General features: G+C 47.2%; 1 protein-coding gene across 12 annotated transcripts in view; it reads right to left on the bottom strand.

The window, feature by feature from the left end:
* The window catches only part of ZMYM4 (zinc finger MYM-type containing 4), a 1,242,519-nt gene that overhangs the window by 393,990 nt on the left and 825,971 nt on the right, over positions 1–22,558 (bottom strand). For all 12 annotated transcript variants that reach the window (XM_069223800.1, XM_069223806.1, XM_069223798.1 and 9 more), the window contains exons 16-18: positions 21,813–21,850; positions 13,725–13,866; positions 12,745–12,890 (exon numbers count right to left, since the gene is read on the bottom strand). In XM_069223800.1, the coding sequence (XP_069079901.1) occupies positions 12,745–12,890; positions 13,725–13,866; positions 21,813–21,850 (326 nt within the window). The remainder of the gene's footprint in view (positions 1–12,744; positions 12,891–13,724; positions 13,867–21,812; positions 21,851–22,558) is intronic.

Below are 22,558 nucleotides of genomic sequence, written 5' to 3'. Positions count from 1 at the left end.
GGTGGTGTGAGCTGGGGAGTGTGATGGCGTTTGTGCTGGTGAAACGTTAATCACGGGCGGAGGAGAGGGTGGTGGTGTAACTCTTTTCACCACTTTTGGTTGTGGTGCTTGTTCCGTCTGGAACTCCAACCTTCTCTTTCTCCTAATGGGGGGAAGGGTGCTTATTTTTCCTGTCCCCTGCTGAATGAAGATACGCTTTTGCGTATGGTCCGCATCAGTTGCTTGTAGCTCTTCCTCAAACCTATGCTTCTGCATTTGGGAGGTTAGCGAGTGCTCTTCTGTATAAGAGCCTGAAGCTGGGTCGCTTGCAGTTTGTTTCGGCGTCGAAACTGTGTCTGCGTGTTTTTTCGGCTCCGAGGTGACTTTTTTCCTTTTCGGGGCCGAAACCTCTCGGCGTCGATCTGTTTCGGTGCCGCTGTCTCGGCGTCGAGCCGTGTCCACACCGGCATCTCGGTGTCGAGGCTTGTCTCCAGCACTTTCTCGGTCCCGAGAAGGCTGCGTGCCGGTGTCTCGACCGGAGTCGGACGATCTCGGCACTGTTTGGGCCTTTTTCGGTGCCGACGGTCGGTCACCGATTTTATGGGTTGAGCCATGGCCTGGTGGCAGTGGCGTCCCCTGGGCCTTGTAAATGTTTCTTTGTGTGGTTTTCGACGTCTTACTCACGGTTTGTGTATCGTCGAATCCTTCGGAGTCTGAGTCTTGGATCGAGAAGGTACCTTCCTCTTCCTGTTCCTCGAACTCCCGTCGGGCTGTCGGTGCGGACGCCATTTGAAGTCTTCTGGCTCGACGGTCTCGGAGTGTTTTTCGGGACCGGAACGCACGACAGGCCTCGCAGGTGTCTTCGCTGTGCTCAGGTGACAGGCACAGGTTGCAGACCAAGTGTTGGTCTGTGTAGGGGTATTTATTGTGGCATTTGGGGCAGAAACGGAACGGGGTCCGTTCCATCGGCGTTCTTCAGCACGCGGTCGGGCCGACCAGGCCCCGACGGAGGATCGAAAAATTACCCCGAAGGGCACCGGAGCTCTTCGATCTTCGATGCGGTGTTGAGTGTAAGTATGCCGATCCCGAACGCAACAATACCGACGAAAATCTTCCGAAATTAACTATTTTTTCTGTTCCGAAACTCGGAGCGACAGGAACACGTCCGAACCCGATGGCGGAAAAAAAACAATCGAGGATGGAGTCGACGCCCATGCGCAATGGAGACAAAAGGAGGAGTCACTCGGTCCCGTGACTCGAAAGACTTCTTCGAAGAAAAACAACTTGTAACACTCCGGCCCAACACCAGATGGCGAGCTATTGCAGAACATGCGTATCTACAGCGACAGATGCCATCGAACAACTAGTTTCCTGAGAGAAACAATCTTCAGTCAGAAATAAGGTAAACTGAGCAGAGCTCAGGGAGACTCCCTTCACACGACGTGCAGTAGAAAATCTGAGGGAATTCAGCCTCTGTTGGGAGTGTTTGGGAGGGGCACAAAACAAAGTGATAGACTGTAAAATACCCTATGAGGCCTACCAGGGCCTACTGGTTTTACACTTACTGCTTTATGTATTTAAATTTACCGTGAGGCTCCCACCTCGATGACGGGGATGATTCAAGCATGTGAATCTATGAAAGATCCAATGTTGGAGAAAGTATGTACAGGAGAATGTGAAAAATCGATGTGAAACAGAAAAGATGACGTGTGAGGATTTTAGAAAAAGATGGAGAAAAAAAATTCCAACAGGTTGAGAAGCTGCAGGAAAAAGTAATGCGAAGGGCAGACGTTTTGATTTCACATTATCACAACAAAATCATTGTTATTTATTTGATACAGCTAAAAAGCATTGGCAAAGCCAATAGATCTGGCTTGTTTTGTGTTCATTCCTTTGATAAGGTCCTCTCTGATGATGGCATTTAGTTCAAGAAAAAGGCAAGATGCTGGCGTCAATGGTTCAGGTTCTGGCATGGGTAGTGAAGCAGATGTGCGGCCCTTACCGTGTCTAGAGGATCCAGCTGGACCCGAAGGTGGAGTTCCAGGTGGAGCTCCTTTTGGTGCCTTGGGGCATACTACGGGGAGCCAGCAGTATGCTGAAGAGATGCAGTACTTGCTGAGTTGCTGCAGTATTCCCCAGGGACCTGAAAGTCTGTTGCCCTGGAACTAAAGTTTGTATCAATTCTAAAGTAAATCGAGAGGCATATTTAAGGCTTCACACCTTCTCAGGAGATCAAGAGTGCCTTTATTTATTTATTTATTTATTTTAAGACTTTGAGTGCTTCTCTTTTGACTTACTCTAGGACTTCAACCATTACAGGGATGTGTCCTGGGAACAGGATCTTCCATTCAATTGGTCACAGTATGGAATCTTCCAAACCCTGTTGACGTATACCTCTACCTCGAGGTTTCAAATGGCCTTCAGATTTTACAAGGCACAGTCACTATAGGATTTGGAGTTGTGGTTTGACCTCAAGCACGAAAGGCAAATCTGATCAGATCTGTCACATGCATTAGCTTGGGACAGTCCCTACTAGGTTTAAACTCTAGTTTGAGGGATGACACTGCTCTTGCACACTGAGTTTTTATTTTGTAGAAGAGTCTTGTGAAAAGATTAGGGTTCGTTTCTGATCCACATCTGGTGGCGGGGAAAGCAAGGAACTAATGTCGGCAGGCAGCATGAGTGGCACTTAAAAACGGTTCCGCACGTCACTTCCAGAGCAGAAAGATGTTGGTTTGGAGCCACCTGACGCAGTGCAAAAGGACAGCTAAAGATTTTCTAAAGCCAATCTGACAGCTGGGAAACATTCAAATGGTGAGGTTAAAAGTATCCATCAGAAAACATTGGGTCAGTGGTATCGTGGAGATCTTACTTTCCAGGGTCTTATGGTCAGCTTCTAAGTGCTCTGAGTACCTATATCTGCTAGAAAACCCAAATGCTTGGAGACTGTTATACCCAAATGTAGAACTTAAATGCTCCCACAGTTGCAACACTGGCCACTAGGCCCTTCTTTATTCAAAGTATTATTTAATGGTTACTTGTAGCTCCTCTCAGATCATCAAATCTCTTAGTGCTTCAGTGACAAACCTCCACTGTGCAGTGCCTATCTAGAATGCCGGACCCTAAGTTTTACCAGCACTGGTGAGTGGGCTGATAGGGTACAAGTTTGATGTAGGATACCAGTCACACAAGAGCCCATGTTTCATGACATGAGCCAGTTATCAATGCATGACATTAAGTTATGTGGGAATGAGTATTCTGATCCCGAAAGGTTATGCTGTCGCCGTGTCAAGTAGACTAAGAATGCCCATTATGTCTTCTAATAATGCCACAGCCTGTAGGAAGCTGGCTTTCTACATGGTACACTAGAAAGAAGTACACCATTGAGAGAGTCCAGTGGGTCCACAACTGGTTGAAAGATGCAAAAGTAGATAACACTAACACTCTTTTGTGGTAATGAGAGCGAGCAGTTAGGCTTAACAGAGGTTGGTTCCAAGCATTTATTGTAGTCAATGAGACACACACTCAAAGAATAAATCCAAGACCAATTGGGAAAATGTATACTTTATACATATATTTTATAACCAAGACCTTCTCAAAAGAGTAGGCAGTTTTTGTGCTATCTAAAAACAGGCTGCACAGGGGGCTCTGAATTGGGATCTCTGGTGGCAAGGGGCCTTAGAGAAAGGGGGCACAGCAGTTTGTTTGGCACCCAGGCAGGGCAGCTCAGGTGCTGAGTAGATTGGGCAGCTGGGCTCTGAGCACAAAAGTGTTCCTCGTTGTCAGAGTCAACCAGGTGGCAGGGGCAAAATAAGGACTGCTGGGCCACTCACAAGGTGGGTCTCAGATGCAGACATCCCTCGATGGCTGCTTGGCCCTCCAGCCTGAGAATCCAGACTGGACTCTCACTGTTAATGCTTGGTGCAGGGCGTCTGGCACCATGGGAATTGGTGCTGCTCAGCCCTGGTGGGTCCTACTGTCATCACATTTGGTGGGGGAACAGCCCTGGTCCTCCAGAGCACGAGTACTCTTTCATGGGCATCAGTCGGGGAGCTGCAAGGCAGTAGACCAGACTCTGCTCTGTGGTGCCCGTGGGCTGCAGGGAAGTAGCTCCTCTACTCCAAGTGAGACTGGCAGTGGCTTTGAAGGGCTGGCAGGCTACCCAAGGCTTTGGAAGTTCTTCAGCTTGCAGGATGAGTCATGCTGTCACAATTGTCGAGTTTGGTTCAGGCAAGGCAGAATTTTGTGCCAAAATGTCCAAAGTTCCTCTGCTGTTCTCACCAGGCAGTGGCCCTTCTTTGTCCTCCTTGATCGGTCGAATCTGAGTTCTTGGGTTCAGGGGTCCCACCTAAATACTCAATTTAGGGTCGTTACAGGGAGTGCCAGGCAGCAGCCAGTGGGTAGTCTACCTTTAGGGTGACTACACCCTCAATATGACCACTTCTGTCAGGAAGTGGGCATAACTCTGACCCTAGAATACTACTTCCATTCAAAACAAGATGGAGGAATTTGAAAAGTGGTGCCCACATCAGCTGGTCCGCTTTAGGGTTGGGACTGGCATGAAGTGGGCACACCTCCTACTCTGACAAATATTCCCACCTGTTATTCCACCAAAAGTGGGGTCAGGAAAGGTGGTGGTCATCTCCGCCATCTGGAGAGACCTGGGTCGCATTACAAAGCGGGTTGGCCTTTGAAGTTTTCAGCTCTGGGATGTCCATCCTGCCCGAGAAAGGTGATGATGCCGCCCTGAGCAGGCTTTTGTTCCTGGCCTTCAAGAACACTGGCTCTCACCTCAGGTCAGAAATCTGTATAAGGTGGGTGTTCTGGTTTAGACCAGTCAGTCAGCACACTAGCAGTCGGATAGGTTTTCAGGGGGCACTCTAAGGTGCCCGCTGTGTGCATGCATTAATGTACAAGTTACCTACCTTCGGTAACGATTTATCTGGTAGAGACATATTCTAGTTGAAGATTCCTTACCTTTGAATTCCCCCAGGTGTCAGTCTGGATCCGGAGATTTTTCTTCAAGCAGTACCTCTGTGCGCCATCAGGTGGCATCGGTCGACTCCGTGGGCGTTGTGATGACATCGTGGTCGTATATAGGTGCCACCCCGGCGTGCGGACGTCAATTTCTTTTCACGACTTTCCACGCCAGTAGAGCAGAGCCATGAAGAATACTGACAGTGGTGCACCAAAACTAGGGCCCTTTAAGGAAAGTTCCTGTCTCTAGAAATCAGTTTGCGGTACGGGGAGGATGGGCGGGTCGGTAAAAAATCTAGAATATGTCTCTACCAGATATATCGTTAACGTACTTGTACATCTGATAGAGACTTCTTGTTGTAGATTCCTTACCTTTGAATAGACACCCAAGCAATACCATCCCCGGCGGTGCGTTGCGAACCAAGATCACACCAAGAAGTCCTGCAGGACCGAACAGCCAAAGTAGCCATCCCTGCAGACCTGACTGTCCAGGCAGTAGTGTTTGGTAAAAGTGTGCAGAGATGCCCACGTTGCTGCCCGACAGATGTCCAGGACTGGAACGCCCTGTGCTAGTACTGTGGTAGCAGCAGAAGCCCTGGTGGAGTGGGCACCCAAACCTTAAGGAGGTTGCTTCTTAGCCAGAGCGTATCACATTTTTATGCATAAGATCATCCATCTTGAAATGGTCCTTTGCTGCACTGCCTTCCCCTTCTTTGTACCCACATATCCCAAAAAGAGTTGATCGTCCACTCAGAAGTCTTAGGTACAATCAAGGTAGAACGTCAACGCTCTTTTTGGGTCCAGAAAGTGGAGTCTCTCCTCTTCACGTGAGGGATGTGCATAAAAGGCAAAGTGATGGACTGCCCGATATGGAAGGGTGTCACTACCTTAGGTAGAAAAGAAGCACTTGTGCGAAGTACCACTATGTCAGGATGTATTGCTAGAAAAGGTGGTTTAGATGAGAGCTTGGAGATCACTGATTGTGCTCTCTCCCTCTAAATTTGGTTGCTTAGGACTTGCACACCCCACAATTGGCATATTGGGGCCCCCACATATAAGTCCCTAGTATGTGGTACTTAGGTACCCAGGGCATTGGGGCACCAGGGGTCCCTATGGGCTGCAGCGTGTATGATGCCAACCATGGGAGCCCATGCACAATGTGTCTGCGGGCCTGCCATTGCAGCCTGGGTGAAAGGGTGCATGCACCCTTTCACCACAGGTCACTACACCAGGTCACTGAAAGTGATCCTTACGGTAGGCCTCCCTAGCCCAGAGGGCAAGGTGCAGGTACCTGTGTGTGAGGGCCTAGCAACTTTTTCTTCTTTTGCATTTGCCAAGGCTTGTTGGCAGTTCTCCGGCACCACTGACCCACTGCAACCCGACAGCCAATATGTGACACGATCTGCATCGCTTCAGAAACTCCACTTCATCTCCTGCGTTGCACAGCTGGTCATCTTCTCCTGCTGACGTGGTCCTGCATCCACCATCCACAGAAGGGTGGGTAATGGCTCCTGCCACAACCGGACACTTCATCACGAACTGGACTTGGTCCCCTTCCTTTGCACATCCTCTTCTGCCAGAATACACCTTTGGGTCCTTCCAGTCTGGTTTGGGTCTTGCACAATTCTTTTTCCAAGTCCTCCTGTTGGTTTTTGGGAAAACCAGGTACTTACCTCTGCCCTCCAAGTCGCTGGGGTCACTCTAGCACCCACCTCTTGGGGTTCCTAATTCCTCCAGCTCCCCTCTAATGATTCCTTCCTTGGGTGGGGGACTGTAACTCACATTCCACTTTTTTAGTATATGGTTTGGCCCACCCCTAGGGCCCTTACAATTTTCTATTCCTTTTGTCAATACTCGTTGCTTTTATACTCCTTACCGGTTGCTATTGTGAATATAGTTAGTGTGTTTACTTAGCTCCAGTTGAGGGACTGCCTAGTAGTATTCTAGTATTTGTGTTACCATAATAAAGTACCTTTAGTCTCATAACACTGTGATTCTTTCATGTATGGGAGTTCTGTGAGACTTTAGTGGTATTGCGTAAGCTTTGCATGTCTCCTAGATAAGGCTTGGCTGCTCATCCAGAGATACCTCTAGAGAGCCCTAGTTCCTAGACACTGCCTACACTTCACTAATAGGCGATACCTGGACCTGGTAAAGGTGGTACCACCATAGGTGCTGACCACACACCAGGCCAGCTTCCTACAGTCAGAAACAAAGCCTGCTCTGGGAGAGGTGTCTACACACTGCACCCAATAAGATGACCTGCGAATCTTCACTCCAAGGCAGGGGGCTTCAAAGAAGCCTACCGCCCCCGGTATGCAGATCTGGTTTAACTCAAAGGAGAGATGCTGACCTACCTGCCCCAGGGCCCATTTGGCAAATAGACAGGTGGGAATTCTAGTATTCAGAGGTGTGTCGACACCCCATGTAATTCCAACCCCTAAAGTGTGCTGCCTAATAGGGACACAACATTTAGAAATCTGCCATCTTGGTGTTGGCAGATTTAGGAACTGGGGGACAGGGTTATACCCATTAACCACAGGAAGTGGTCATATAGGGGGTGTAGTGACCACAGGGCTAAGTAGCCCCTTAGCTACTACCCATACACCCCAGGAAACTCCACTAAATTCAGATTTGGGGGGCCCCTGGCACCAGAAAATCAGACTCCTACTAACCTATGAAAAAGAACGACACCCATATGCTGCAAAAGCAAAGACTGAGGAAGAAGCGCCTGACTTGGCCTCAGCCCTGCCAGCCTGTGTGCTGTTGCAGCCAATTTGCACCCAAGTTGAGTCGTCCTACAAGCTGTTGTGTCTCCAAAAGCCTGGGAGGACTGCCTGCCTTCAACAAGGACACAGAAACTCCTGTGGAGCAGCAGAGCTACTTCCCTGCACCCTGCAGGCACCCCAAGAGACCTGAGAGGTCTCTGGACCGCAAACACCTGACACCAGAAAGCACCACTTTAGTTGTGCCGCCTAGCCTGAGGTGAAGTGGGTCAAGGGTGCCAACAAGGTCCACAGCACTCCAGAGACAGAGCCCACCTAGGAATTGCCCACTGTAGACCTCCCCCACCCTCCCATCCCCAGCCTCTGCCCGCAGGCCCCCTCAACCCGAGTGCTCCCGGTGGAGAAAAAACAACACCTCAGGACAGAGAAGAGGACCTAAGGTGTCCCCACATCCACAAGCGTCTCAAGAGTTGAATCCACCTATTTCTCCTCAACTGGACTCCCTGACCCAATGCTGCATCCTCTTTTTAACTGGACCGATCCACACTGACTAACATTGGGCACCCGAAGTCCCGGTTCCACCCACTGAGACCTGTTGGTGTGACCCCGCCCAATACTCACCTTAAGCAGACGAGATTTGTCTCTTAAGTCACTGTACTATACCTGAATGCAGTACTTGTTTTTCCTCCACAGGCTAACACTGCCGCTTCAAAAAAAATTAAACTGGAAAGTATTTTTCTTGCAAAACGTACTTACCTGATCGTATTGATTTTGGTGCCTAAATATATATATACTTGTAATTTTTGTAAATTGGTGTTGATCTCCTTATTGAGTTGTGTCTCTCATTTACTGACTGTATGTATTTGCAGATCTCACACTGTTCTCTGATAAAGTCTACGGCTGCTTGACCACAATACCCCCTACAAGAGCACCTGGGGATTACTAGGCCCAAGTAAAGGAACCCCTAGACTTTTTGAACGATATACAACTAATTTTGATATCATATGAAGAGCCAGCTTCCTACAAGGGAGACATGCAAACAACTCCCAGGAAAGGACACAATACAAACCTTTGTGGAGGAGAGTTGTTACCTCTCACTAGCACAAAGTTTACCCAGGTATGTTGGCTCAAAAAGCAAGCTTCAAAGTAAAAGCCACCTTTGAAGAGCAAATGCTGAACAGTTGGTAAAGGGGCTGCTGTTTTGTTTAGGAAGACAGGCTAGCACTCCAGAAGAAGAGGGGAAACTATCTCCTAAACTGGTTTCGGAGAGGAATGGAGCCCCTTGGTAGCCACACCACAAGGTCGGGCAGGGGATCTTTGCACGTCAAGAGTGGAGTTCTGCCATATTTAGAGAAGGTACAATGGAGATTTCTGGAACAGCCAGATGCCAAACTTTAGGGGAAATGGTCATCGGGAGGGCATTTATTAGCCCCTTGATTGACTGCATCCACTCCGAGGGCATTTTCTGGGCATAAAATGGGTTTCCGGGGACCCAGAACACAGCTATTGGCTTACTGGAAAGGACTGAAGCGGCTCCACCGATAAAGACTGCACCTGAATCTGGTGACTAGCAAAAGAGAATTGACTGTCTCTTGTGTCCTGCTCATAGTGAAGTCGTTTACCAAACCCAGCCAAACCAAGAGAACCCAAGGATCAATTGGCTGACGACCTGTTCAAAGCTCAGGGTCACAATAGATGAAGAAGCCTACTGGGGTGAGTTAGTACTCCAGATCTTCTAATCAACGCTGTGCAACACCACAGACCAGGAACCAACGCTCAGTTTCCCCTGGGCCTGCTGAACCTGGGAGGATAGTCAGAATGCAGCTTGGCCATCCATAAGGCAAGCAGTTCTCCAAGGAAGGATTCCACTGTGACCACGATCCCGGGCGACTGATATCCCATTGGCGACTGGACTTCTGCTTGGACGAAGAGCACTTGGAGGGACCTGGACCCCCTGTGGCCAGGATCGTCTCACCAAGCCTGTGGACCGAGTAACTATAGAAGTCTTGCTAACCAGGCCCCAGCACCAGTGTTCTTTCCCTAACCTGTATGTAAGGAAATGCCTCCTTGGCATGGTTACCCCCTGACTTTTTGCCTTTGCTGATGCCAAGTTATGATTTGAAAGTGTGCTGAGGCCTGCTAATCAGGCCCCAGCACCAGTGTTCTTTCCCTAACCTGTACTTTTGTTTCCACAATTGGCACACCCTGGCATCCAGGTAAGTCCCTTGTAACTGGTACCCCTGGTACCAAGGGCCCTGATGCCAGGGAAGGTCTTTAAGGGCTGCAGCATGTCTTATGCCACCCTGGGGACCCCTCACTCAGCACAGACACACTGCTTGCCAGCTTGTGTTGCTGGTGGGGATAAAATGCCTAAGTCAACATGGCACTCCCCTCAGGGTGCCATGCCAAGCTCACACTGCCTATAGGTATAGATAAGTCACCCATTTAGGGGCTCCCAGAACCCAGCAAGACAGATTCCTGCAGCCTAAGACGAAGAAGGACTGCTGAACTGACAAACCTGCAGGGAAGACGGAGACACCAACTGCTTTGGCCCCAGCTCTACCGGCCTGTCTCCCCACTTCAAAAGAACTGCTCCAGCGACACGTTCCACAGGGTCCAGCAACCTCTGAAGCCTCAGAGGACTACCCTGCATCTAAAAGGACCAAGATCTCCCGAGGACAGCGGCCTTGCTCCACAAAGACTGCAACTTTGCAACAAAGAAGCAACTTTGAAAGAACACACGTTTCCCGCCGGAAGCGTGAGACTTTGCACTCTGCACCCGACGCCCCCGGCTTGACTTGTGGAGAACAAACACTACAGGGAGGACTCCCCGGCGACTGCGAGCCCGTGAGTAGCCAGAGTTGACCCCCCCCTGAGCCCCCACAGCGACGCCTGCAGAGGGAATCCCGAGGCTCCCCCTGACCCGACGCCTGGAAAGGACACTGCACCCGCAGCCCCCAGGACCTGAAGGATCCGACCTCCAGTGCAGGAGTGACCCCCAGGTGGCCCTCTCCCTTGCCAAGGTGGTGGCTACCCCGAGGAGCCCCCCCCCCCCCCTTGCCTGCATCGCTGAGGAGACCCCTTAGTCTCCCATTGAACTACCGTGCCGCTGAGGGTGTACTTTTTGTGCTGACTTGTGTCCCCCCCCCCCGGTGCCCTACAAAACCCCCCCTAGTCTGCCGTCCAAAGACGCGGGTACTTACCTGCTGGCAGACTGGAACCGGGGCACCCCCTTCTCCACTAAAGCATATGCGTTTTGGGCAACACTTTGACCTCTGCACCTGACCGGCCCTGAGCTGCTGGTGTGGTAACTTTGGGGTTGCCCTGAACCCACAACGGTGGGCTACCTTGGACGCAACTTTGAACCCTGTAGGTGGTTTACTTACCTGCAAAACTAACAAACACTTACCTCCCCCAGGAACTGTTGAAAATTGCACTGTCTAGTTTTAAAATAGCTTATTACCATTTGTGTGAAAACTGTATATGCTATTTTGCTAATTCAAAGTTCCTAAACTTCCTAAGTGAAATACCTTTCATTTAAAGTATTGTCTGTAAATCTTGAACCTGAGGTTCTTAAAATAAACTAAGAAAATATATTTTTCTATATAAAAACCTATTGGCCTGGAATTGTCTTTGAGTGTGTGTTCCTCATTTATTGCCTGTGTGTGTACAACAAATGCTTAACACAACCCTCTGATAAGCCTACTGCTCGACCACACTACCACAAAATAGAGCATTAGAATTATCTCTTTTTGCCACTATCTTACCTTTGGAACCTTTGGACTCTGTGCATGCTATTTCTTACTTTGAAATAGTACATACAGAACCAACTTCCTACAGTGCCCAAAAGGACATTACAAAATACAGTCTGTTTCAATAAATTGGTCTTAGATTTCTTCAGTGTCTCGTTTGTTTCTTTAATTGTTTTGGTGCTGTTTAAATGCTTTACACTTGTTCCTTTGTGTATGCCTGACTGCTCAGGGCCACAGCAACCCTGGGTTGAGCTAAAGGTCTAACAAACGAAACCTGCTGGTCCTAATGGGGCTGGTAAGTATTACACGGTGAGGTCACACAACACCACCATATAATACACCCCAGTTCCTCACACCAGAGAATGAGCACAAGGTCAGAAATCTGCTGTTACAGTAGACTGCAGAAAGAGGACAGCTCAACATTCTTCGGCAGACTAGTTTTTCAGAAATTGAATGACTGCAGAAATAGCTCAACTCTGCTTGCAAAACGGTGTCCAGTGTAATGCTGTGCACACTCATGCAGCAGGGTGTGAATGCAAAACACCTTTATAGCCTTCCCCCATGATGCTCGAATCACACTCCAAAATGCCCACACTCATCACAAGAATTTCAGTTAGGAAGCCTTCCTACTAAACGTGCTGTTAAAAAAAATGAAAACAAACTAAAATTACTGCCAAAAGTTACCATTTTCAGTGAGGTTGGAGGTACAAAGCTAAGCTCTGGTCAGAACACTTTAAATGGAAGAGAAGCACTCAGGAACTCAGATTGTAGAGGTAAACTGGGAGAAACACTGCATAGACGAGAAGTACAGGGCAGGGTGGCACATCTTCATTCCTCCCAACACACAGTCATTGTCAATAACATACATAAAAATCCAGTATAAAAGTCCATTTGCCTCATTGATTTTAGTGACATAATTAATCTGTCATTGTAATTTCTGACAGAAGGCAGGCTCCTATTAATATCTATTAATGAAATTGTGTTTTGAAACCCCAAATAAACTTGCACATCATTAAAAATAATTTCCTAGACTTATATGCATAAAGTGTCTATTAGCAAGTCAGACTTTTCAGCACTGTACTAAGGTTTAGAAAATAACTGAAAATATCTGTTTAGTTTACATGAAAATGGCCTATATTAAGGAGAAATATGTCAACGCAACCGAAGCAGCTTGCAAATTAAGATTTTACAGAAAATAGCTTTTTCACGTTTTAGGTCCAACTCTGGTAAATATATTCCATTTGTAAATAAGAGTGTGTTCAATCCAAAAAATAAAAAATCCTCTGTCAGGTTACTTAGAGGCAACTTACAGGTAGTGGCACTCCGAACGCAATAGGAGCATATTGGCTGAACAGGTGCATGGGCACAGGCACAAAGACTGGCACGGGAACTGGCACCGCCACGATCTGTGGAACAGGCGGAGAGGGAGGAGGGACCTCCTTTTTTTCCTCCTCCTCTGTAGAAGAAAGTGTTGTGTTACTTTGCTAGTAAGTGATACAGTGGTGTTAATCAGACAGATTTTTGTTCTAGATCTGGCTAACCAAATGGCAATCGAGGGAAGCAGAGAAATCAATTTCCTATTCAATGCAGACAGTATTTTTTGTTAAAATATAAGAAAAGTTACACGTACAAGCAAATAAAGGCTTTAAAAGAAATACTAATAAATGATTTAGGAGTGTTGCAATACTTTGTCACCAGCAAGCTTAACTACTTTTAACGCTGATATCCATTAGTCAAGTCGTTTTAATTCCCAGTGATGAAAGAACTGTTTTTGGGATGCTCACTGCGATGCAACAAGGACTTAATGTTGTATGATGTTCAACGTCTGGTTGCACCAGGAATTACCTGAGATGTATGCTTCAATGCTGTTTCATAAAAATTTTCCACATTGTGGCAAAAATAATGAATTAATACATTTCATATTGGTAGCAGTAATATAAAGGCTTCTAGCAACATCATCATGTGAAGCGACCACCACATTTTAACGATATGAGCCAACTACTTCACTTTGATGGGCACCGGGTCACCAACAACAAACAGCACAACAAAAATAGAGATTTAATTGAATTACTTTAGTCGGTGGTTCTTTTCAATCCTTAAAAACAACTGGAAACGACTAGCATTAGTGACAATGATACAAATTCAAAGCGAACTTATTTAGGTTTACAACAGCTGTGTACACTGAACTGGGAAAATAATTGGCACAGTCTGCTTCAGTCAAGAGGATACAATTTCTCATTTAAAAGTAGAAAACAATTGCAATTAGCATTAGGCTTTGACAGTCTTTCACCTGTCTGACACTCCTTGTGTTGGGTGTGTGGTTTGCAGGAGGTGGCTTTCGTCTGTGTGATCGGCTTGCAGAGCAGAGCTTTATTCTTGAGAAGCCTAGGAGGGTGTGCAGGTAGCTTCAGAGCGTCAGTCTGTGTACTAGCCTATTTAGAAAGGAAATTACAAATCCAAATGAAATCCTTAGCATCAATTAAACTGTCCACTTTAGATTAACCACCTATTTGCAATCAAAAATGTTGTCTACCTCAAACAATAGGTGTACAGCTTGAAACTATACAGGATTCAAATGTTGTACATTCTTGTGACATTTTGTGACTGAAACTGTCTCAATTCCTGTCACCCCTCTATTTCTTCTTTTGGGTGTCAACTAAAGGGTACGATGCAGCCCTCTTTGAAGCCCAGCACAAGCCCTAACGTCCTAGTCCGTGGTCGCCATTTTAATAATTTTTGCCCTCTGCTGTGGTTACCTGTGTATAGTAGGAAGTTATTTTATTGATTCTGCGGCTCTGCCTCTTAGCTTACCAGTCATTTCAGTGGGAGGGTTACAAGTCATTCCAGAGCCGCTTCAAGCTGCAAAACTACTGCTACAGGTAGGTAAACTCAATTTACAACGTGAAACTTTTCTGGATGCACATGCAGTGAATAAGTTACTTACCGTGGGAAAATTAGGTGAAGTGTATGTGTGGCTGCAAAAAAATGTGTTTAAGAACCTTCTGACCTGTACCTCCAAGTTTGCATAGGTAGTCACAAAATGTTTCATAAATGTGTGGACTGGGGATCCTTGTGTAGCCATAAATATGTTTAGTGATACATTTGCAAGAAAGGCCAGTGTACCTCTTTTTCCTTGTGGAATTAGTCTTGGGCTTGTTATAATGAGTCGTACCCTTAATGAACAAGTTACTTACCTTTATCTGGTAGAGATTATCTAGCTGCAGGCTTCTTACCTTTGAATTTCCTGGTGTCAGCTTCCAATCCAAAATTATTTTGTTGAGCAATAACCTGCACGCGCCGTTGGGTGACATCGTCCGGATCCGTGCGTCTTGTACGGCTCTACGTAGCTTAGCAACATTGGAGCAGTCTGTGACGTCATGGTCATCTATTAAGGCACCATCCCGGCGCGCATTCGTCAGTTCGTATATTCACAACACTTCCACGCCAGAAGCACAGTGTCATGGATAGAACCAACATTTTGCCTGTGCAAAACTAGGGCTCTGAAAGGGATAAACCCTAATTCTACTAGACATATCTGCAGAGCAGGGGGAGGCATGGGTGTGTGTGTAAGGAATCCGCAGCTAGATAGAGTCTACCATATAATGTGTTACTGAAGGGAAGTAAGTTCTTCATGTGATAGTGACTTCTAGCTGTAAATTTCTTACCTTTAAACAGATACCCAAGCCATATCCTCTTGGCGGACTGAACGGGCAAAGTGCCCGTCTCTTCGTACCCGACTGTCCAGGCAGTAATGTTCTGCAAATGTGTGCAAAGACGCCCACTTTGCCACCTGACAGATCTCCAGGACTGGTACGCCGCGAGCTAGCCCAGTGGTAGCAGCTTTGTCTTGGCAGAATGAGCTCGCAAGCCCTCAGGAGGCTGCTTCTCGGCCAATGCGTAGCAGATTTTGATGCAGAGATTGTACCAGTGCAAAATGGTTTGCTTCTGCACTGCCCGGCCATTCTTTGCTCCAACCTACCCCACAAAGAGTTGGTCATCCACCAAGAACTCTTCTGTGCAGTCAAGGTAGAATGACAACGCTCTTTTTGGGTACAGTCAATGGAGTCGCTCCCCTTCTTTAGAGGGATGCGTTGGAGCAAAGAAGGTGGGCAGGGTGATGTTCTGACCCAGATGAAATGGGGTCACCACCTTTGGGAGGAAAGAGGCATGAGTTATGAGTACCACCTTGTCTGGGTAGATAGTGAGATACGGTGGCTTTGATGACAGGGCTTGCATCCCACTCACCCTCCTGGCAGATGTTATTGCCACTAAGAAGGCTGTCTTGATGGTGAGCAGCCGGATGGGACAGTTGTGCAAAAGCTTGAAGGGAGCACACATCAGAAATATAAGTACCATTGAGGCATAACAAAGGGGTAGGGGGAAACATATGTACAAGCCCTTTGAGGAATCTATGCACAATGAGGGATTTAAACAGAGAAGGTCGATCAGGCAGCCGAAGAAATGCCAATAAGGCAGAACGATAGCCCTTGAGAGCCCCCAGGGCAGAACCCTGCTGGCCTAGGGAAAGAATGAAGAGAAGAATATCAGAAAGAGGGTCAACAGACCTTTCTGTACAAGAATATACAAAGCGTTTCCAACAGCAGGCGTACACCGTTTTAGTGGAGAAAGGTCTGGCTGCCAAAATAACAACTTTACAGACTTTGGGAGAAAGGTCAAAAGCCAACAACTGCCGCCACTCAATCTCCACGCATGAAGGCGCAGAGTTGACAGGTTCGGGTGTAGAACCCTCCCCTGCTGCTGTGACAAAAGATCCTCCCAAAAGGGCAGCCTGAACAGAGGATTGATGCTCATTTCGAGAAGCTTGGGATACCAGACTCTTCGTGCCCAATCCGGAGCCACTAGGATGACTTGGGCCCGGTCATTCTTGATCTTCTTGAGAACTCTGGGCAGGAGTGGTACGGGCGGGAAAGCGTCCAGGCGGCCTGAACTCCACTTGCGACAAACAGTCACCTAGCAATTGCTGCCTTGGAAACTCCAATGGGCAATACTGCTGACATTGCGCATTCTCTGCCGAGGTGAACAGATCTAACCAAGGCTCTCCCTACTGCTGAAAGAGTCCTTACTGCACCTCTGGATGAAGATACCACTCGTGATCTGCTAGGCATCAACGGCTGGGTACGTCTGCCCTGGCGTTCAGAGAACCTAATAATATTAATACAGTACACTGTTCCACACAAAAGTAAAGAAACACAACTAATCTACAGGGAAACAGTAAAAATCTGGAACAAAGCAGCCCTCACACATCCCATAGGATGCCAAGCTTCATCACTGGGCAAAGCTCCTCATCAGACCAGCACTGCAATGTCTGATGGGCCACCCTTTCAAAGAAGAAGGGTTGGCACTTAACCGGGGAACATATTTCCAATGATGCGCGTGCCTACAAAGGACACACACTAAGGATGTGTACAGGAGAAAAGAAAATACAATTGACTCTGAACCACAACCATCACATTAATAATTCAGTAAAGAAAGGCCCAGGCCAAGATTAAAAACAAATAAGGGGAGTGCTGGAGGAAGGACTGCACTCACACTCAGCTAGAAAGATGAAAACCTCTTTGAGTCTGAAGGTGGGTGACGAGACCCTGGGGCGTAGAAGCCTTCAACAGTCGTCGAGGTAGTGGAAGACTGAAATCCCCAACCTGCAGAGTTAAGCCGCTACCACTGCCATCTCCTTGGTGAACACCAGAGATTCACTGCTGAAACCGAAAGGGAGCGCAATAAACAAAGTGCTCGTGGCCCACCTTGAACCACAAGTAACACCTGTGGGCGGGCAGGATGGGGATCCTGCAAGCCCAACACTACCATCCCAGTCATCTTGGTCAGGGGCAGACAAGACCTGAACAAGAGTGAGCATCTTGAATTTCTCCTTTTTAAGGAATAGATTGACGTCCCTTAAATCCAAGATAGGGCGAAGACCCTTGTTCTTTTTTGGAATCAGAAAGTAGCAGTGTAAGAAAATGCCTCCTTTGCATGGTTACCCCCTGACTTTTTGCCTTTGCAGATGCTAAGTTATGATTTGAAAGTGTGCTGGGACCCTGCTAACCAGGCCCCAGCACCAGTGTTCTTTCCCTAAACTGTACCTTTGGCTCCACAATTGGCACAACCCTGGCACTCAGGTAAGTCCCTTGTAACTGGTACCCCTGGTACCAAGGGCTCTGATGCCAGGGAAGGTCTCTAAGTGCTGCTGCATGTCGTATGCCACTCTAGGGACCCCTCACTCAGCACAAGCACACTACCTCACAGCTTGTGTGTGCTGGTTGAGAAAATGACTGTCGACATGGCACTACCCTCAGGGTGCCATGACAACCTCACACTGCCTGTGGCATAGGTATGTCACCCCTCTAGCAGGCCTTACAGCCCTAAGGCAGGATGCACTATACCACAGGAGAGGGCATATGTGCATGAGCACTATGCCCCTACAGTGTCTAAGCAAAACAGACATTTTAAGTGCAGGGTAGCCATAAGAGTATATGGTCTGGGAGTTTGTCAAACACAAACTCCACAGTTTCATAATGGCTACACTGAAAACTGGGACGTTTGGTATCAAACTTATAAGCACAATAAATGCACACTGATGCCAGTGTGCAACTTATTGTAAAATACACCCAGAGGGCATCTTAGAGATTCCCCTTGAAATCATACCCGACTTCCAGTGTAGGCTGACTAGTTTTTGCCAGCCTGCCACACACCAGACATGTTGCTGGTCACATGGGAAGAGTGCCTTTGTCACTCTTCCCAGGAACAAAACCTGTACTGGGTGGAGGTGCTTCTCACCTCCCCCTGCAGGAACTGTAACACCTGGCGGTGAGCCTCAAAGGCTCACCCCCCTTTGTTACAGCGCCACAGGGCATCCCAGCTAGTGGAGATGCCCGCCCCTCCGGCCACTGCCCCCACTTTTGGCGGCAAGGTTGGAGGAGATAATTAGAAAAACAAGGAGTCACCCACCAGCCAGGACAGCCCCTAAGGTGTCCTGAGCTGAGGTGACCCCTGCCCTTAGAAATCCTACATCTTATGGATGGAGGATTCCCCCAATAGGAATAGGGATGTGCCCCCCTCCCCTCAGGGAGGAGGCACAAAGAGGGTGTAGCCACCCTCAAGGACAGTAGCCATTGGCTACTGCCCTCCCAGACCTAAACACACCCCTAAATTCAGTATTTAGGGGCTCCCCAGAACCTAGGAAAACCAGATTCCTGCAACCTAAGACGAAGAAGGACTGCTGAGCTGAAAATCCTGCAGAGAAGACGGAGACACCAACTGCTTTGGCCCCAGCTCTACCGGCCTGTCTCCCCACTTCAAGAAAAACTGCAACAGCGGTGCTTTCCACAGGGTCCAGCGACCTCTGAAGCCTCAGAGGACTACCCTGCATCTAAAGGGACCAAGAACTCCTGAGGACAGCGGCTCTGCTCCAAAGAAGAAACATCTTTGCAACAAAGAAGCAACTTTTAAAGAACACACGTTTCCCGCCGGAAGCGTGAGACTCTGCACCCGACGCCGCCGGCTCGACTTGTGGAGAACCAACACTACAGGGAGGACTTTCCGGCGACTGCGAGCCCGTGAGTAGCCAGGGTTGACCACCCTGAACCCCCACAGCGACGACTGCAGAGGGAATCCAGAGGCTCCCCCTAACTGCGACTGCCTGCTTCTAAGAACCCGACGCCTGGTAAGGACACTGCACCCGCAGCCCCCAGGACCTGAAGGATCCAACCTCCAGTGCAGGAGCGACCCCCAGGTGGCCCTCTCCCTTGCCCAGGTGGTGGCTACCCCGAGGACCCCCCCCCCCTTGCCTGCATCGCTGAAGAGACCCCTGGGTCTCCCATTGAATTACAGTGCAAACCCGACGCCTGTTTGCACACTGCACCCGGCCGCCCCCGTGCCGCTGAGGGTGTACTTTTTGTGCTGACTTGTGTTAAACACCCCTCCCCCCCCCCTTATTGCCATTTGTATGAAAACTGTATATGCTATTTTGCTAATTCAAAGTTCCTAAAGTTCCTAAGTGAAGTACCTTTCATTTAAAGTATTGTTTGTAAATCTTGAACCTGTGGTTCTTAAAATAAACTAAGAAAATATATTTTTCTATACAAAAACCTATTGGCCTGGAATTGTCTGAGTGTGTGTTACTCATTTCTTGCCTGTGTGTGTACAACAAATGCTTAACACTACCCTCTGATAAGCCTACTGCTCGACCACACTACCACAAAATAGAGCATTAGAATTATCTCTTTTTGCCACTATCTTACCTCTAATGGGAACCCTTGGACTCTGTGCATGCTATTTCTTACTTTGAAATAGTACATACAGAGCCAACTTCCTACAAAGTCTCCATGTGAGAGTAGAGTGTGCAGGCTGAATGATCTGTGTGTGTAGTGGGTCAGTGTGTCAGGATGAGCAATGCATCTGTGAGTGAAGTGGGAGCAGTGAGCACATATGAATGAAGTGAGGGGTGCGTTTGTGAGTTCAGGGTGAATGGTGTGCTTGTTGAAGAGCAGTGTGACTGTGCAAGTGCAGGATGAGGGATGTATATTTATAAATGCAGCAGGATGGGTGTGTTTGAGTGCATGGTGAATGGTGTGCTTGTTCGATTGCAGTAATAACAAATAGTTGAATGTGAGTGCAAGGGAGAGCTTTTTGTACAAGTGCATTGTGAGTTATGTAAGCATCGGAGTGCAGAGAGAGTGGTGTGCCTGTGTAAGTGCAGGGCTATCTGCACAAGTTATTTTTTATGGATGAAGGGTGTTACCGGGTAAGTGGTGCCTTTGTGAGTGCCAGGTGAGAAATGTTTCCTTGAAAGTGCAGGGGGGGGATTATTTGATTGAGAGTAGGATTTGTGCATATGTGAGTGTGAGGTGTCTCTGACTGCAAGGTTGCACTGTATGGGTGCAGCATGAGAGCTGTGCCCTTGTGAGTGCAGTGTCCGTATTTGAATGTGTGTGAGAGGTGTACCCTTGTGAAAATAGGATGTGAGATGTACCCATGTGAGTGTAAGCAATGTGAATGCAGAGTTGTGGAGGGGAGTGGACTGTCCATACAGTATACCTCTGTAAATGCTGAGTTGCCCCTGTATGAGGGGTGATCCTCCAAGTACAGTTTAAGTGGAGTGACTTTGTGATTGAAGAGCGAGTGGTGTGAACAGAGTGAGTGAGGTGACTAGGGGGAGCGGCGTGCTTAGGGGGAGCTGCATACCTTCCTGAATGCAGGCACACAAAGGCCAGACCCATAAGCATTGCCAATGCGTGCTTTCCTTTGCAGCAATGCAGCCATTTTGTCCTTGAGCTGCCATGCGTTTTTTGGCATCCACTGTTGATCTGCTCTTTTTTCATCAGTATCAGTATATTCTTTCCCTGGTGTTATTTTTCCTTCCTTCCATCTTTATCCCCTTCTGGAGATGAAAAAGATGTGAAGGTTTGTCCCTACTTGTGACTTTTGGTTTCAACCCAAGAGGCCCCTTGGTCTTTGGTGCCAAATGGACTGTTTAGTGAATGACAAAGTATAACACTTTCTGGTATCTTTAGGTCCAATGTTTTCACTCAACGACTATAGGACATTGTGGGAACAAGCTTTTGTTGGGCATCACCACATGCTCTTTCAGTGCCTTTTGCAGTAAAGTCCAAGTTTCAAAATTTATTGAAGCCAAATTCTCAGCTTCTGATCAAGGGTCTCTGCGCTTCTGTACCAAGCAATTTGTATTGGTGCCCATCTGTGTCAGTTTGTGATGGCAATTCAGACAATACATCAAAGGAGCATTTTCCATAAAAAATGTTATTCAGTAGAGACCAGGTGATAGCCAACACCCTCAAATAAGCATTGTCCAAATCCATGTAAAGTTACACATTTTTGTTTAATTTTCAGCACTCTTCTTGAAAGTCCATTTCATTCATTGTTGATATCTCATCTCGATCCCGTAATACGAATCTCAAAGGCATCTCAAAACCCTTTTCTCCACCACCTCTGTCAACCTGGAGCTCTCGAACTACTGATTTGAAACCACATGACGAAAAAAACAAGGCTAAAAGTGGGGACCATGTACTGGGGCATTGTGGGCTCATACTGTTTCACCTCTGGTCAATGGCCAAAAAGGGGGGAAAAAAAACAACCAAAAAAAAGAATATGAACGGATACAGAGCCATACACTAGAAGATGGAGTACTGTACAGCACATGCATCCAAAAAAATAAGAAAATCCGATTTTTTATTACTATACCAGTTTTACTCAAAAACTGCAAAGCAATTTCAAGTCAACAAGGGCAGAAGGTGACCAGTTATGTTGTAACTCAAACAGTTAAAGTAGTACTCTTGCATCAGACGTTCAAAATTTAGAAAGTAGAAGAAAATATAATCTTTACAATTTAAAAAACACTTACATCTCCAATGACCTTCGCTGTAACGGGGGGAACAGCACCTTTGAAAAGAAGGTCAAGATGACATCTGTTAAGAATATCCATAGTTCTTGAAACAAAGCTTGTTTAAAATCAAACACTTAATCTAATGACCATACAAGTATCTGTTGTATAGTTGTGTAAGGTAGAGTCAAAAATAAGTTGGCTAATCAAAAGATCTTTTATAGTCAGTGCTGGGGTCTTTACATGGTCAAATACTGACATGCTGATCGACCGTTTGGTCTAAAGTTATAAAAAATACGGCTCTAACACTAAGCAAATTGGCTCCTTTAAATGTCTACTTAAGGATAAAGTGTTTTCGTTCCTAATGTGCCATTTCAACTTACGTTATTTTTTTTTATATTTGCCATCACAAGGTTTTTAGATCCTTTCCTTTCTTTCCAATAAGCCAAATTAACAAGTTACTTACCTTCGGTAATGCATTATCTGGTAGAGACAGGATCTAGCTGCAGATTCCTTACTTTAGAATCTTCCCCAGGCGTGAGGTGGTATTTGTAAACACTTTGCCCATAGTATGTTTGCGTGCTGGAAGAGGGCATTGCGCAACTCTGTATCGACGCTGTCCACCAGATGTGATTTAAGCCGAGTCTATATAAATACATCCCACCAGCCCCGACGTAAGTTTCTTCTGTGACTATTTTCTGCACTCAAATCGTGGAGCCACATATGGAAACTGCCCATCTAAACAGTGTGCTAGAACAGAAAACACT

Source organism: Pleurodeles waltl, chromosome 3_1 (assembly GCF_031143425.1).
Source record: "Pleurodeles waltl isolate 20211129_DDA chromosome 3_1, aPleWal1.hap1.20221129, whole genome shotgun sequence".
NCBI classification, from domain to species: domain Eukaryota; kingdom Metazoa; phylum Chordata; class Amphibia; order Caudata; family Salamandridae; genus Pleurodeles; species Pleurodeles waltl.
Note: the sequence above shows the minus strand (reverse complement) of the source record. Positions and strands in the feature narration are given on the sequence as shown.